Source organism: Chelon labrosus (assembly GCF_963514085.1).
Source record: "Chelon labrosus genome assembly, chromosome: 2".
NCBI classification, from domain to species: Eukaryota; Metazoa; Chordata; class Actinopteri; order Mugiliformes; family Mugilidae; genus Chelon; species Chelon labrosus.
Genome location: NC_140338.1, coordinates 20,378,623 through 20,395,052, shown reverse-complemented (window position 1 = coordinate 20,395,052; position 16,430 = coordinate 20,378,623). Strand labels below are relative to the sequence as shown.

The following is a 16,430-nucleotide window of genomic DNA, read 5'->3' as shown; positions in this document are numbered from 1 at the left end:
ACAAAAAGAAGAGGAGAAACGAGCAAAAGATAAAGGTATGCTATGTACTCTCTGTTTGATTACAGCATCCATGTCATGAATGGAGGGCTAATGTTAATTGGTGGTATACGTTTGTTACACAACCAGCTGCTTTGCCACTACCTCGAACCAGACAGGGACCACAAGGGAGACGGGTTCAGTTCCTTACCCCCTAACCTTGATAACCTGTATGCAGAACCAGCTGTCCTGAAATGGATCAAGGAGAACATCTCTGAGTGGAAAAATTGTAGCCAAAAGGGTCACCTCAATAGCGGACAGGCTGAATGTGGACTTTGCCTTTTTTCTCTCCTTGTGGATAAGAGCAAACAATGTCAACCGCATAATTTCAAAGCCAGGACCGGCCTTCATGGGACCTTTTACCTGTTTTTCCCTTTGTTTGAATCATAACAGTAAAGTTTAGTTATTTTATTTTATTTTCTGCCTAACCCCATTCCAATATTAAGACTTTGCTGAAAGACGCCAGAAAGCCATCATGTCTGACAAGAAGGCAGTGATCAAGAACACAAATATGTCTGATGAAATGCAGCAGGATGCCATGGAGAAGTACAACATCGAAAAGGACATCACTGCCTTTGCCAAAATTGTGTGTTGGCTCCCTTAAGCTCACTTACATTTCTAAGGTCAGCGATGTCACTAAGCTGAGGCATAAAGCAGAGTTCTGCTTTGTTATCAATGCCGGGATGAGGAAGTTCTTCCTGCAGGCCAGTGATCAGCAGGACCTTGTGGAGTGGGTCAGCGCTCTCAACAAAGCCACCAAGATCACAGTGTCAAAGGTGCCCGATGGCCACCAGAACTTGGAGATCCAGAAGGCTTTGCTTGATGTCTTAGGGCCCAAGAAACAAGTCTAGAGGGGTCAAATATTTGCACATATTTGTATTTCCCTATGTATACATATCAATCTGCTAGAAAAATTTCCCACCAAAACTTCTAAGTATGGGACCCCGAAAATCAGTCTTCAAAATAGTGCACTCCTTTGTCCTCCATGGAGAGGACGGGGACCTAACCATCAACCTAACCTCCGCATGCACGACCAGAGGAGTAGGGAGACCACCAGGAGTATGGACTTACACAGACAGAGACTCCAGAGAACTACATGGTCGTCCTTGACAAGGAGGGATTCAAAGAGCTGCAGCCATCGGACCATCTCCAAGTAGAGAGCTCCATTTGGCTGCCACTTTACGTGGTCTGCAATGGCAACGCCTGTTCCTCCTAACCATTTTAGGGGAGTTGGGACAACATGAGTATTGTTTTAGTGTGTTTTATTTTAAATGCATGTTGATTTGATGTGATTTTATTAATATTTTAATAAAAATATTTGTATTGTGCATGCTGATTTTGACTTTGCCTCACCATATGAGTTTCCTTATTTATTTATTTATTGGAAAAATACCAAGTTTAAACGGTCGCAAAAAAAAATGTTTGCTTCCGTCTTCTTCCCACAGGTGGGGCACCGATGTGCCAGGTCTACTTTTATTATGGCTCTGTTTATTATGACAAATTTAGCAAGGCTGTCTCTCTGTAACCATCACTAGGTCAGGACCACCTATTAGACAAAAGTGTATGTAATCTTATTATTGCCGGTTGACTCTGTACTTGCTGTAGTGCATGTGTCAACTCCTTGCTGCAAGTAAAACTTTTAAACGAAACTCCAGTGACTCTGTGACTCTTGATAAAAGAATTTCCGTAACATTTATTTATTTATGTTAAACCCACAGAGAGGAATTATCTTTTTAGTCACCCCAATTTCCAGGCATCAGCTTTCAGAGGGGATCCCCTACCATGGAATTTTATTAGAAGCTCACCACAACACCCTTGTGTCTTAGAACCATTAATATGTTTGTCTATTTTATTACTAATTGTCATTACCTTTTTTTATTATTTTGATGTTGTTTTTATTATGTTTATAACTTTTAATATATTCTTTTCCTACGCTTTTTAACCAGCATTGGTTCATCAAAAGGAGCCAAACAAACATATTTTATACATTTTATTCCCCCGTCCCTCTGCAGCATTTTCTTTCCCAACCTAACCCCCCTTAACCCTACAGGATGTTACTTCAATGCACACACAAAAAAAACACAGATCATGTGAAACTTTTTTCTTCTAAGTTTTAAAAATTCTCTGCTGCCTCATGGGTTGCCCTTCATTTAAAACAACTCAAACTTGAAACTGGTCAGGAAGTCTTTGTGTTTTGTTACAAAAAACATATTAAATCATCTCTCAAGAGACTATTACGCTGGAAAAAAACTAACAAAACAAACAAAAAACTACCATTCATTTTGCTTTTTTCTGTTATTCATCCATTTTGGAGTGTATCGCTCCATGCTATCCAAGAGGGAACTTGTGTCATTATTTGCCAGCCAACAGTGGACTTGTGTCGTTACACACTATTTAAGTGTGGACCTTTTGCTCTAATGTAAATGAACAAATAGTACAACAAATAGTCTTCTATAAGTATAGAAGATCTGGCTATAAACCATTTTATTATTTCTTCCTAGTTGTTTTTCTTTTCTTTCCCCATTTTTAGATTTTCAGGTACTCCGTTGCCCTCTGGGTAGCTTTTCATTTTAATTACGCTTTAATAGAGCCATCATGCTGTATTCAAAAACAAAAACAAAGAACATATTAACTAATCATGTTTAATTCTTGAATTATTTAGTTGAGATATTGAGTTAAGTTTTAAATAATCTTGCTTATTTCTTCTTTTCACCCATGCTGGAATGTGACTGTCGCTGTGTGCTATCCAAGAGGGAACTTGTGTCATAATTTGCCAGCCAACAGTGGACTCATGTCCTTTTTTTGGTAATGTGTATGAGCAAATGTTGCAGCCCTTTATGTGCAAATTACTATATGTGTGAATTATTATTATAAATTGGAATCCAGGGCTTGTAAAATCTCAGCAGCAGTTTTTTTTAAAATTTGGATTAGACAGCTTTGAATGTCTAATAAAAGTGATCAGAGTGATTAAAAATATAAATAAATTATCTTACGCCTGCCCATTTTATTTGTAACTTCATCCTGGTTGTTTTTCTTTTCCCTCTTGTTTAGTTTTTTGAACGGTGACATGTCCTCTTTACGGTTGTGCCTCTTGTTGTACTAGCTCTGACAGAGGTTGTAATTGATTCCATAGGAGGACAGATCAGATCAGGTTGGAAACATGTTCTAATGCAGGAAAGAGTGATTACTATATGCAAAGACAGATCTAACTTGGCTCAGCGTAACTCAAAATGACTGCCTATTCCACATCAATATCTTATGGCTTATCTTGCCTGATGTGTTCTGGCACATTTTGTACACAGATTTGGGAACATTACTACTCTGCACCAGTGGTTAAAACACCCCAGATGAACTGCACACTTATGTTTAGTAACTTTGAGATTTATTTTTAATTATTATGAATCCCAGATAAAAGTCAATTTTGCTGCTAATACTGCAGCATTTGAAATTAGTGCATGCAGCGAAGTTACTCCTAATTTGAAGATAAACATTTTTTATTCTCAGAATTCCAGTGGCCATGATTATTTAATATTTGTATCACAGAGAAAGGTTTAAATGTTGATAACATTAAAGTTAAATTATCATTTGAAAGAATCAAAGGCTTGGCAGTAAACAGGCACTCATTAGGTGAAACAATGGCTGCAGATAGTGTCACTGTAGCAGTGGGAGGTCCCCTGCTTGATAGGTAGAGATCGCTCAAAGATGCAAGTACCCTCTTTGCTTTTTCTTCAAAAAAAATTAAAAAGCACATTTTAAGTAATAATGTGGTAAAAGGCCTTTAAAGTAAATTTTCTATGTAATTGTTTTTGATTAAAAATGCCCAGAAACCCAAGTCCCCTGTTAGCCAATGAAGAATGACAGTCCACTGTTAGCCTGGTTCACGTGTATTGGTGTGTGTGTGTGTGTGTGTGTGTGATTGATGGGTCTTTCTGAAGTGAGCAGGTGTGAATGTGTGAATAATGGGTCTACGCATGTTGCACCAACCAATGTGCTTGTGTTCTCTTCTATGAGTCCTTGAGGAACTGATGTTTCTCTTCGGAGTTGGGGACATTCAAGATGCTTTAGCAGACTGATTAATTGCTCTCACACTGCAGGTGCAGGAGTGTGTGAGTCTGCATGTAGTGTGCGCTTAGACCTTGTTTCCCCTCAAGAATGTAGTGTTTGTTTCTGCTTTCTTTTCTGACTATTCAAGTACATGTCTGTGTGGTTAGGGATTAAAGTTTAAGGGGAATCAGCACACCAGCTGAATTCTAAATTTTTGAGAGTTCTTGTTACCCCTACATAGTTTCAGAGCGAGGTCTGCAAATGTGAGCAGAGTTTCTGCCAAGACCTTAAACCAACCTTCAGTGGACATGCAGTACACGTGGAGCTAATTAAGGATTTATTATTATATAGATGATTACGCTACTATATATATACTATAATAAGAATAATATTTAATATTGCATGTAATGTCAGTTATACCAGTGGCTTACCCCAAATCCATCAGAACTGCTATTTGATCCTTTGATCCATTCGAGCAGTGTTCTATGCCTTTATAATGAAGAAACAGCAATATTGGATTTGTTAGCTATACAAGTGGCACTTAACTGCATAAATCCTTCCCTTGCTTCTGCCTTTTCCTTATTTTATTCCCTCCCACTAGGACTTCAATGGCTGGTCAAACTTAGCAATTTGTGTTGTAGTGTTTACCTGAAAACACTGCTGAGTGTTTGGACTAATACACTGACTTTTTGTCTTATTTTTGGACATACAAGTCTTCATCAGTTGTTTTTGAGGAAAACAGAGTTGATTTCTGCACGTATAGACCTATAAAACGAAACCATCCAGATTTCCATTAATGTTAAGCTCTAAGTGGGTGCAAGCTTTTGCAGAAGTCTGCATCACAGCATGAAGGTTCTGGATTCAAACCAGCTGGCCGGCTAGAGCCTCTCTGCATTGACTTGGTATATCTTCAAAGTACCTTCATCAGGTCAGTGCAGGTATTCGGAATATTACCAAGAGTTAAAGTGATTTTTGTGGAAAAAATGGACCAATATGAGCAGCCCTTTTTCTATCTATTCTAGTAAAATAGGACTTGCCATCATAGCACAATAAAAGAAGTGTCTAACTGCTAACTGCTAAACCACAACCTACTACACACAAGAGACTCTGAACACTCACAGACTCTGAACAACAGCCCACGTTCCTGCAAATGTCTTCGTCTTATCTCACCTGCACCTTGGCCTGCAGCACCGGTGACCAAACAAACATTCACTGGGAAAAGTGGACTGCCAGAAGCATGAATAAATCGTAAGCTGCAGCACATTAAAGAGCATAAATTTACCTGCAAATGTCTCTTCAGTCCATTTAAATGCTGCTGTTGTGGTCCTTGCTGTCCAATAACACTGCTTTAAAATTGCCCAAGACTTGGACAATAAGCTCCAGCACTCCAGTCTCTTGTTGCCCCGTTGGTATCCAGAACCAGAGCTCAGTCTGCCAGCTGCTGTCAAACAAACACAGACACCAAAACTGTGAGAAAAAGGGTATTTTGACGTATGTCCATGCCACCTGTTTTTCTTCATTTCATTAATAAAAAAAAAAAAACAATATCTAAACATTTTTTTTTTTACTTTCTAGAAAAGTGTATATAGCCTTGTAGGATCGGCCCAGATTTCCACTGAAGAAAGTCCCTATGTATTATCAAGTGTTTCTAAAGTTGTGTTGTTTAAGGTCTTGCCATAGTATTATGCCACAAGCATGAGCATGAAAAAAGTCTTGAATGGCAAACAGAACGAAACACTGCAAGTCTTCTAGGTAATACATGTTCTTTTTTTCTAAACAACTTTTTAATCTTAATAACTGGCAAAAGCAGACCTTTCACCAGGTCTCTAATGTTCAGCACATGGTTGATTTTAATAGTTTCTGTATCAAAGACTTTGAAAGTTGCCTTAAAAACAGGGTTCATTTGCACATACGAGCACAACTTAGTGTTGTACCCTCAGGAAAATAACAGATAATGAGCGAAATACTGGCCTTTGAGTGCACAGTGTAACAAAGCAGATACATCACACTGTATACAGTTAGGCTGTGTTTATCAGCTGTAATCCTCAGGGAACAGGGTGCAGCTGGTTTCCTGTCCTACCAGCGAGTTAATTAGATTCACCTGGTGTCCCAGGTGTAAATGGTTTCCACATTAGATTTCTAGAACGACAACAGGAAGGGATCCTCAGAAGCGAGGATGTGTTCAATAAATGGAAGGAAATGCATTTTATGTCTAGGATACACAATGTGGTGTGGCAGCGAGGGTCAGCCATGGTACAAAGTGCCTAAGATGAAAGGAAAAGAAAATCATCTTAGGCTGCTTTCACACATATCAAATTGTTCAAATTCGGAGAGTGATTGATACAATACTGCTACCGTGCTGCATTTAACATTGGTTAGGTTCGTGTTCACGAGAAAACTGAGATAAAGCAAGTTCTAACACACCCACGACACTGGGCTCGTACGAACTGTTTTGTGATTGGTCATAATTTTTCTGGAAAACTGGATTTCAGGAAATTTTCAATAAGGAAATAATTGCACTGAAAATGCAGCATCAGCAGCGAGTGTAAGCACCCTGAGAGTGCACTGCTCCTGTTGATTATCTCCAAAGGAAAGACACACTCTGGAGGAATACATCGACCTAGATAAACTGCTTGGTTATAAAATTAATAATAGGGGTTAATAACAGGGGTTAATAATCGCTCCGTGGGTAACATATTATCAGTGCAAACGAACTGCACCAGGGAGCAATTGCAAGCAGGCTGAAACTACTCTGTCTAACCAGTCTCAGTTTGGCTGATTTGATCCTGAACAGAGTGTGATTGCAACAAACGCTTCCAGTTTCAGAATAAGAACCAAGGCGCAAAGAAAACCCCTTCAATACTTTGTCCTTTGCGCTTTGCTGCTTTGTTTCATAAGAGCTATACATATAAACACGAACTGCCTGGTGAAAGATATCAAAAGTTTCAGTATCTGTGACCAAAGAAATACTGTATTTATTAAATGAATGCTCAAAGTTAGGACTTAGTTAGGACATAACTAAAGCAAACTGAGCATATGCCAAGTCCTATGCTAAAGGAGATAAGAAAGTAAGCACTAAAGCACCTTTCTTTGGCTCTTATCATGGCTGCCACTTAGTCTTCCAAGTCGAGAAATGTCCTAGGCAAGCCCTAGTCAACCACAGCCCAGGGCTGAGAGACTTATGTCTGCATTAACCTCACAAAGAAGTCCCATAAGTGTCTCTGTCCCATGTGTACAGTTGCAGCAACTGACATAGCATCTATGAACATTTGTACATGAAAATGAAATATTGAGCCTCAAGCGGTTGTTTCTGGGCCTGTCACAATTTTTCCCTGAAAGCAATCACTTGAGCTGAAAGCAATCAATTTGAAGGATCCTTAAATTGTTTCCGTTCACCTGTATAAGACCATCTGCAGGAAACAAAATAAATGTAACATTTCCATCACTATTTCCAATTCATTTGCCTTCATATGAGGTTTGACTGGCACTTTATTAATGACCTTGTTGCATCCACTCTTTCTTTTATGGTTTAATAGTACCGGAGGGGAGAATTAAATAAATAATAAAAATTATTTGTATGAAAATAATCAACAAAAAAATTATGATAGTAACTATACAACTAACGTTTCTATATTTTATCTGTGTCATAGAAATGGATTGTCCAAAAGTTCAATGATGCACTGGTTTGATCAATAAGGTATTACAGGCTTTACTTGCTTGTTATATGAAGCATAATCCCTATGGAGCTATATTGGAATAGTGACGTCTTTTTCCAATAACAGCTATCAATTAAAAAGTAACAATAATCGCCTCAGACTTTAGGCAAAACTCTGTGTGATTATAGACTGACCCAGTTAGGCACAGAAATTCTTCAAGGCGGTGTCGAGATTCCCCCAAGACTGCTGCTCCAGAAGGGTAAAGACAGTCAGCTAAAAAATACATTTTACCTAGAGGCAAAAATGAAAATCCTTTGCCAACTCAAATATCACAGGATTAATTACAAGGAGTGGTCTTTTATTTAAGAATTAACTAGTTTCAGCCATTCGTCTTATGTTTCCCCATTTTCCCCCCATTTAGAATACTTTCCATCTACGCAGAGTTTGCTGAGGTTTGACTCACAATCCCAAGACTCAAAGCCCTGATTAAATTTTGAACCATTTAAATGACCACATGGCTTTACTGAAGTAGCCCTTCACTCCCACCAAAGCCCAGATAATGAAAACAGACTGAGCCTACTGGACTACACTATCAAATAAGTCTGTCTTCTGTCCAACTAATAACATGAGTCAGTACTATCCGTCTGTTTTGATAATTACCATAGGGATCAAACAAAACAAAGTGGGATGCAGGAAGCGCGGATATGGCATCCATGAACTGACATCCTCAGAGTTAATGAACAAGCTTGGCATTAGGTCTGTAATGGCTAGGAATACAGGAGGTTTTACCTTTACTTTTTCTGTTAGGTGAAAGAAAAAGGTTGTGAAAGGTATTCATAGTCTTGCACTGGCTTTTAAAAATATACACCATGAACAAAAATTGGCAGGCAAGGTCAACTGAAACTGTATGACACTGATCCCAATTCTGACCTCAGAATGAGGTGGGTGAGGGGGCTGAAGATGTAGTTTAATTTTGGAGGCGCATACAGGTGCCATTATACAAGGGGTGATTGATATGTTTAAGGCCTGAGAAAGACTAGACCAGGCACCCCCACCCCATAGCAATGACACTCCTTGATGGCAGCAGCCATCCCCAGCAGGATGCAGCCTGACACAGGCACACACACAAAAATAGTTTAGGAACAACTTAAAAGACATGAAGAACAGCACAAGGTGTTGACCTGGCCTCCAAATTCACTAGATCCCAAACTGATCAAGTATCTGTGGGATGATCCACAGAGGCCCCTCCCCTCAACCCATAGGACCCAAAGGCCCCCACAGGACACCCTCAGAAGGCCCATATCCATTCTCTAATGGGTCACAACTGTTTTGGAGGCACAAGGGAGACCTACACGATATTAGGAAGTTGGTCATAATGTTATGCCTGATTGGTGTAAGTGCATGTGCAGTTCAGTGTTTTGTATGACTATTTTAAGTTAATAACTTTTGTGGTACTTGAAATCAGCTAACTATCGCTGCCCGAGACAGCCGATGTCTAACCCGTGAAATCATCTCTTACCTCAGCTTCAAGGGCATACCACCCAGGGAAGTCCACAAGGAAATAGGGGCAACGCTGGGGGCAAAATAATCATGAGAGCCGTCAAACATGAACCTGCTTGGATATATTTAGTAGTTCTACGAGAGTAGTTTGCTACTTACAAGATAATATACAAAATGTATCACACTAAACAGGTACATTCGGTGTATAAGAACATCAACCAGTGATGGTGACATTTTGCAGCTCAGTTTTATTTTTTTTTTTATTAAATTAATCTGGTGATGGTGCTCCTTTAACCCAAACAATGGATCAAACTACTACAGGCATGTTAACATAAAAGTGGAAACGTAAAATTATTTTGCTGCACCAGGCAACTGACTCATTTATCAGTTAAAGACAGATTTCCTAAACAAGACGAGTCTCAGTTCAAATTAAGACTCCAGTAAATAAACTCAGTAATAAAGGATAGGTAACTCAGTAAAACATAATTTTTATGTGCCAACATCCTCCATGTGCAGCACAGACACTTCAGAGAGGCACAGAAGTTACTACTTGGTAGTCAGCCCGTGTGTGTCTGCATACAGTATGTATGTCCTCTGTCTTTCTGCAGGGGGTGGTCACGTAGACTTTGATGATTTCTGCGAGCTAATGGGGCCAAGGATGCTGGCTGAGACCGCTCATATGGTCGGGCTGAAAGAGCTCCGCTGTGCCTTCAAACAGGTAAGAGGTCCCCAGCGAGAAAGTGTGAAGAAGTATGACTTCAAGTGAATTGGGCCTGGTGCTGACAGTACTTCCAAGGACCCTTTTTTTAGAGGGTGCCAAGAGTGCATGACTCTTGCTTGTAAACAAGCCTGAAAGAGGAGGGCTCGCTGGCTATGAATACAGAAGAAAGGGTTTCAAGAGAAGAGGAAAATATTAATATGGGTAATGCTTTCATGCAGCCTTACCAGCAGCCGCAATTTCTATTCTATAATTCATAGTCTCACCTGTTATTTGTGCTAACTAGAAATGCCTGTTTGATTTGAAATGCTGTGGCACCTTCATGGTTTCTATTGAGTTTGATATCAACACAGAGGCTCGAGGCCCTCATGTGATGTGTGACTAGGCAAAACAAATGAGGTGATTGTGTTACTTACAAGCGTCACAAGTCTGCGTTCATATCTTTAACCCGTATCTGCATGATAGGATACTGCAAAACAGACAGTATTAATAACGCACTCTTTGATGGTTACAACTAAGAACTTGGGGGTGTGCAATATGTTGCTGAGATACATTAATGTTATAAATTTAACCACGTGTGTTTAGTCTGGCAACGTTTCTCTCTCATATAAAAGCAAGGGAGAACTTGGACATCAGCTTTGTCAGAGAAATGTCCTTAAAGGAATAAGGAATTAGATAATTAAAATGTATGCCAAACACTTTATAGTTGTACCTTTAAAGACCCTTAGTTACAATTAATTATGCCCCATATCATTCTTGTTAAAAAGCCAGGACCTCACATGTTTTCAGGCAGAACAAAAAACATGAGCACTCACAGCTTTTTAAGAAAAACATCAGAAAGCTCAGAGAATAGTATACTCTGGACAAATGAGTATTTTAAATGCATTCAAACTCTCACACTTTCAGACTTCCAGAGTCACCAAGCAGTCATTTTCTAAAAGTGAAACTTAACTTTAATTTCTATGTTATTATTCTTTATGCAGTCCCTGCAGTCTCCTCATCCTAGAAACATGTGACTTCTCTAGTCCTTGTGTCGGTTAAATCCTCTTCACCTATGATCTATTGATTTGTCTCTGCTTGCTCACTACATGTGTATGTGCCCACTTTCTTGTTCTTCACTCACCCCACACACCGCAGTTTGACTGTGACGGTGATGGAAAGATCACGCTCGATGAGCTGAAAGAGGGCATGAAGACCCTCCTTGGGGAGAAGCTGAAGAAAGGCGAGCTGGAGGAGATCCTCGGCGACATTGACCTCAACAAAGACGGCAACATTGACTTTGATGGTGAGCAGTTCGGTACTTGAGGGGAGAATGTGTAGGAAAGGACAGACAGGTAAAAAAAACTGTGAAGGGAATGGGTGGGCTATTTAAAATAAATCAATCCTAAAGTTCATTTTAAAAATTATGAGTTGTGACTTTGTTAGTTAATTTAATATCTGCATTAGGGCTGCTACAAACTTCAATACAAAATTCAATACATTTATCTACTGAGTATTTTTGAATTTTATTATTTAATATTTAATATAATATTTATTATTATTCAGTTCTTTAGTTTTATTTCAATTATTTTTCTGAGTAGTCAAATAATCCTTAGCACTAAGCAATAGCTTTATCAACTTTCAGCCTTTTATTCAAACATTAAATGAAGAAACCCTTTCAAACTTTTACCGGATAGATAGATAGATAGATAGACGACTTTATTGATCCCTTTGGGAGGTTCCCGCAGGGAAATTGACATCTCCATCGCAACCAGCACTTTCAGACATACATGTAGGAAACAGTATAAAAAGCCCAGAATACCAATACACCCAGTGAAGAATAATAAAAATAGTAATACAAAAATAAATATTGACTGTACATGCATGGTTGTTGCATAAATAGAGAAATAAATATTGTGACTGTACATGACTGTACATACTGTATGACTGTACATGTGATGATGATACTATTCATCATCACAAAAGTTTTAATGTATTCAGTGTATACCTAATTAGGGAGATGTTGTTTACTACATTTTGTCATCAATTAGCATAGATAGTGTCGAGTGTGATTCAACTTCAATGGCTTTCCATATCAGCCAAAAGCATCTGCTTTTGCCTAAGATGGAAATCAAGACACGACGTCGACTCTGCAAAACTGCATTAAGTTCACAAAGAAGTCCCACAAATGTCTCCATCTCATGTGCACTGTTGCATCAAATTACATTGCATACTGCGAACATTTGTACATGAAAAGGAAATACTGAGCATATCGCGCCTCAAGCAGTTGTGACTAGACCTGTCACAATTTTTACCTGAAAGCAATCACTTCACCTGAATGCAATCAGTTTGAAGGAAAAATTGTTTCTGTTCACTTGTATAAATCCAGCTGTAGGAAACAAGATAAATGTGAAATTTCCATCACAATTTCCAATTAATTTTCCTTCATACAAGGTTTGACTGGCACTTTATTAATGACCTTGTTGTATCCACTCTGTCTTTTATGGTTTAATAGTACCGAAGAGGAGAATGAAATACTTATATAGAGGCACTTACATCGTAATGTGGTGAATAGTGTATAGTGTGCAGCCAATGGACCTTTTCTGTTGACGTGATCATGCATAGCGCTTGTGCTGCTGTGGTCGTCAGTAAAATCTTTTAAAAGGCGGCCTCCTATTGGGCCTCTGAATTCCCACACTCGGGTTTGGGCTTTTTTTTTTTTTTTATCATATTTCAGCCTGAGCCGGTATAAGTGGAGATGAACGTAAATACTCAGACGTGTTGATATATTCCAGGCAAATTTACATGTCATGTTGTATAATTAACACCACTGATGAGCTTGGTGAAGATCTTGATCACCTACGTTGCAGCAACTAATCCACATGTTTGTGATAAAGATGCAAAATAAGCAGCAAACAAGCAAATGGATGGTGTGCTGCTTCTATTTGAATGTATCATAGTCATGAAGATGCCCATCACCACCCATTTGTCACCGTGTTGTGTGGACGTTATAAAGCAATAAAAGAAGTTGCATTTGCCAAAGTCAGTGAGTGGTTGAAACACTGTGGCTCAATGGAATGAATCCACATTTGGCTAAAAGTGTGATAAATAGCTGGCTTAACAAGTAGTTCAGACTGTTATGAGTAAATACTAAACTGTTGAAAATGTTAGCTAAGCGGCTGAATTTGTGAAAAAAATAATATAGCTTTCCTGTACTTTGACAATTTATTTATACCAGTAATTTATGATGCATTCATAAAAACACATTTGGTATATGAAGGGTAAGCTACTGTTAAAGGGGGAACCTGAGCGTATCATTGACAAAAACAGGTTACTGACCATCGGTGTAGGGAAACACAAACCAGAGGAAGGACAAAGCCATGAAATGAGGTGGGAAAAGGGTGAGTTGGGACATGGTGCGTGGTTAAGTGAAGGTGTGTTGGCTGGAAGGGCAAGTCCAATCTAATCAGCAGTGCATTAAGACAATCGATATACATGCCTGGACAGCTGTCACACGCTACACACAGTAACAGACACCACTGGACACCTCAAGGACTGTGAAGAAATTACATTACCATGTGCTGCCTCTCGAATAAACAATACAGTGGAACGCTACCACACACACACACACACACACACACACGTGCATGTCAACGTGCATATGAGCAGGTGCCATCAAAACCACACGCGTGTTATGTGATTATAGGCTGCAGCACACTACAGGCTTAGGGGTTTGATCCTGTTTGTCTTGTCTCAGCAGTCCAATCAATTACAATTATTGAGGACATATGAATAGGCGTGTCAGTCACAGACGGGATCAATAAGCAGGCGCTCTTCATTATCATCATTAGCTTCCAAGGCAGCATTTGAATTTATGCGTCCAGTTTAGCTCCACGTGCAGAGTCTTACATGTTTTACATATCTTACACCAGGTCAACAAGCTACTGGAAACTACTGCCCAAACAATCAATGGATTCACAACTACTGTCAAAACGGGAAAACGGGACAATGGGAAATGGAAGAAATGATTGACTGGATGGATTTAGCTGTCTTGATTGACAAGTGAACTCACAATAGTCAGTACCGTTAGCTGAAACACAAGCAATCAACTGATTGCTGATTACGAGGAGAAATGAACAAACTGAGAAGGACAGCACGAAGGGGCAGGGGCAGGTGCTCAAAATTGAAAAGGGCCACTTAGAACAAGATTTTAAAACAACACTATAAAGAAACATGTTTTTGTTTTTTTGAGATATTAGCAAAGTCCGCATATAAATAAAGTGACTCATCGCCCAATGCCGAACACATAAGTACTGATGTGTGTATGGACAGAAAAACAAACCATTATTGCAGCAAATGCTCAGGGACAAGTTTGGGTCATGCATCAATCAACTATATCAATCGCACCCAACGATTTTTCTGCCCAACATTGCTACAATTCATTATCAATCCATATAGAAATATTTCAGTTTTCAACCAATTTTACTTAAAACTCAAATTACAGTTTTCAGTGGTATCAGACATTTGTGGTTCTTCCACAATATTTTACCTCTAGCTTGAACATCTTACATAACGGCTTTGCTTTTGAGCAGCTCTTCTCATCATCATACTCTTTAAATCCATTCAGATTCTATCATCTCACACACATCTCGTTCAGTGGTCTCTTGAGACTGGTCAGACGGTCTTATTAAACGTGACTTAAATTCAATTTAAATTGAGTAAAACCAACTAACAATTAACCACAGAGGGACAGTTGGCATGCAGGATTAGTTAAATTAGACGCCAGGTAGCGGTAACTATACTTGATAGAAAAATTATAATTTTTTCTCCAACAGCAAAGACAGAAAGACATTCAAAACTCACCTCATCCAGTGGTTGAAAGCAAACCAGTCTTGTAACCACTGCCTTTTATTTTCTTAGTAATGCACTGTCTTGTGATATCCTCTTATTGTCCTGATATGCTCTGTCCTATATGTCTTATCATGTTTTTGTGTTACCTGCCTAGAGAGTGCGGTTGCAAATTAGCATTGTTGCTATAATCCGGTATATTTACGGCTAATGCTGTCTGAATAGATGTTCATTAATGCGCACTGTCCGTATCAAATAAATAAATAAAATAAATTAATTTTACCGAAGTCAAATGAAAGTAATTGATACACACAGAAACAAAACGCCTACCAATATCTAGTATACATTTTTCCCAAACAGCAACTTTTTTTAGCTTCTATGCTAACAACTGTTAGCTAGCGGCTAACGGCTGCTGTGAAAAGTGCAAAGAAACAAAAACGTTTGTATTGTAAAGTACACCGCCTAAAGCGGACGCAAAATAACTACAAAACACAACAAAGAAATAAGAAACAAACAAAATATCAAAAACAAAAAATAGAAACTTACCGAATTTTGAATTTGCCCATTTTTTAAGTCCTAATGTTTATGTTTTTTCTCCTTCTGACACCTTACTTTGCTTCCAGGTAGCGCGCAAGAGCGTTTGGTTGGGAATGACCTAAGGTGAAAGGTTATTAAGGGATCCATTTTATTTATATCTAAATTATTATCAGTTGTTAATTGTTTTTTTGGTTTTTGTTTTTATTAATAAAATAAAATAAAATAAAATAAAATTTAAAGGGATTGGAGGAGTGGGGCCTCAAGCTACCCAGTCCTCTTGCACATGCATAAAAAAAAATAATAATAATATTTTTTTACTTTTAAGGCCTGAGCTTAATCCCAGCCAGGGTCATGTATATCTTTTTAAACATCAGTAACATGAAACTGTCATAGATAAAATTTGAACTAAAAGCTGTGACCTTTCTCCTTGGTTGGCTTTAATACCTCACCTCATCAGTGCTACTTTTTCTTACCCTTAGCTTGGGGATGATGGAAACTTTACATCATTACACTATGAATGGTGTTACTTTCCATCAAGCATCCATATGGGTTAACTGCATGCCATGCTGCTCCTTTTTATGGTTTTAGAATGTCATTAGCACTTATCAGCACATCTGTTGGTGTCTCTGTCTCCCCCTGCAGAGTTTGTTATGATGCTGTCTGCACGATGACCTCTGATGGAAGAAGATGGAAGATGGGACAGGCAGCACTGGATTCCTGAGCTGTGCACCATTAACTCACTGTCTGCGTCCTACTATTTTTTGTGACATTGTATATTTAATGTGTATGACTCCAAAAAAAAAGAGATGTCTGTATTTTCATAATAAAAGTTGAGGTTGGATAAATTGAGGTTGATCAAGGCAAGTGGGTAAAGGGTGAGTTATGAAATGCTAGGATGGATGTAGCAATGCTGCACTGTCGCCCCCCTGAGGCTAAAACACGTACAACAAATCTCAAAGATTTTTTATTTTACTTTTTTCTGGTGTTTTATCTTTGTTTCTTAAAGAACTTGATGCCTAAACTGTCCCTTTAAGCTTAACATTTCTCAGTCAGCAACTCACTCTGAGTTGATACAGCTCTTGTTCCTGTGCTCTTCTTGCGGTCTTAAAGTG

At 38.7% G+C, this 16,430-nt stretch overlaps 1 protein-coding gene across 1 annotated transcript in view; it reads left to right on the top strand.

The window, feature by feature from the left end:
• cabp4 (calcium binding protein 4) overlaps nt 1-16,129 on the top strand; it is a 33,173-nt gene extending 17,044 nt beyond the window's left edge. Inside the window, exons 6-8 of the mRNA XM_084554760.1 lie at nt 9,845-9,954; nt 11,092-11,239; nt 15,961-16,129. Coding sequence (XP_084410886.1) covers nt 9,845-9,954; nt 11,092-11,239; nt 15,961-15,989 — 287 coding nt within the window. The 3' untranslated portion in view covers nt 15,990-16,129. The remainder of the gene's footprint in view (nt 1-9,844; nt 9,955-11,091; nt 11,240-15,960) is intronic.
• Nucleotides 16,130-16,430: the final 301 nt, after the last annotated feature.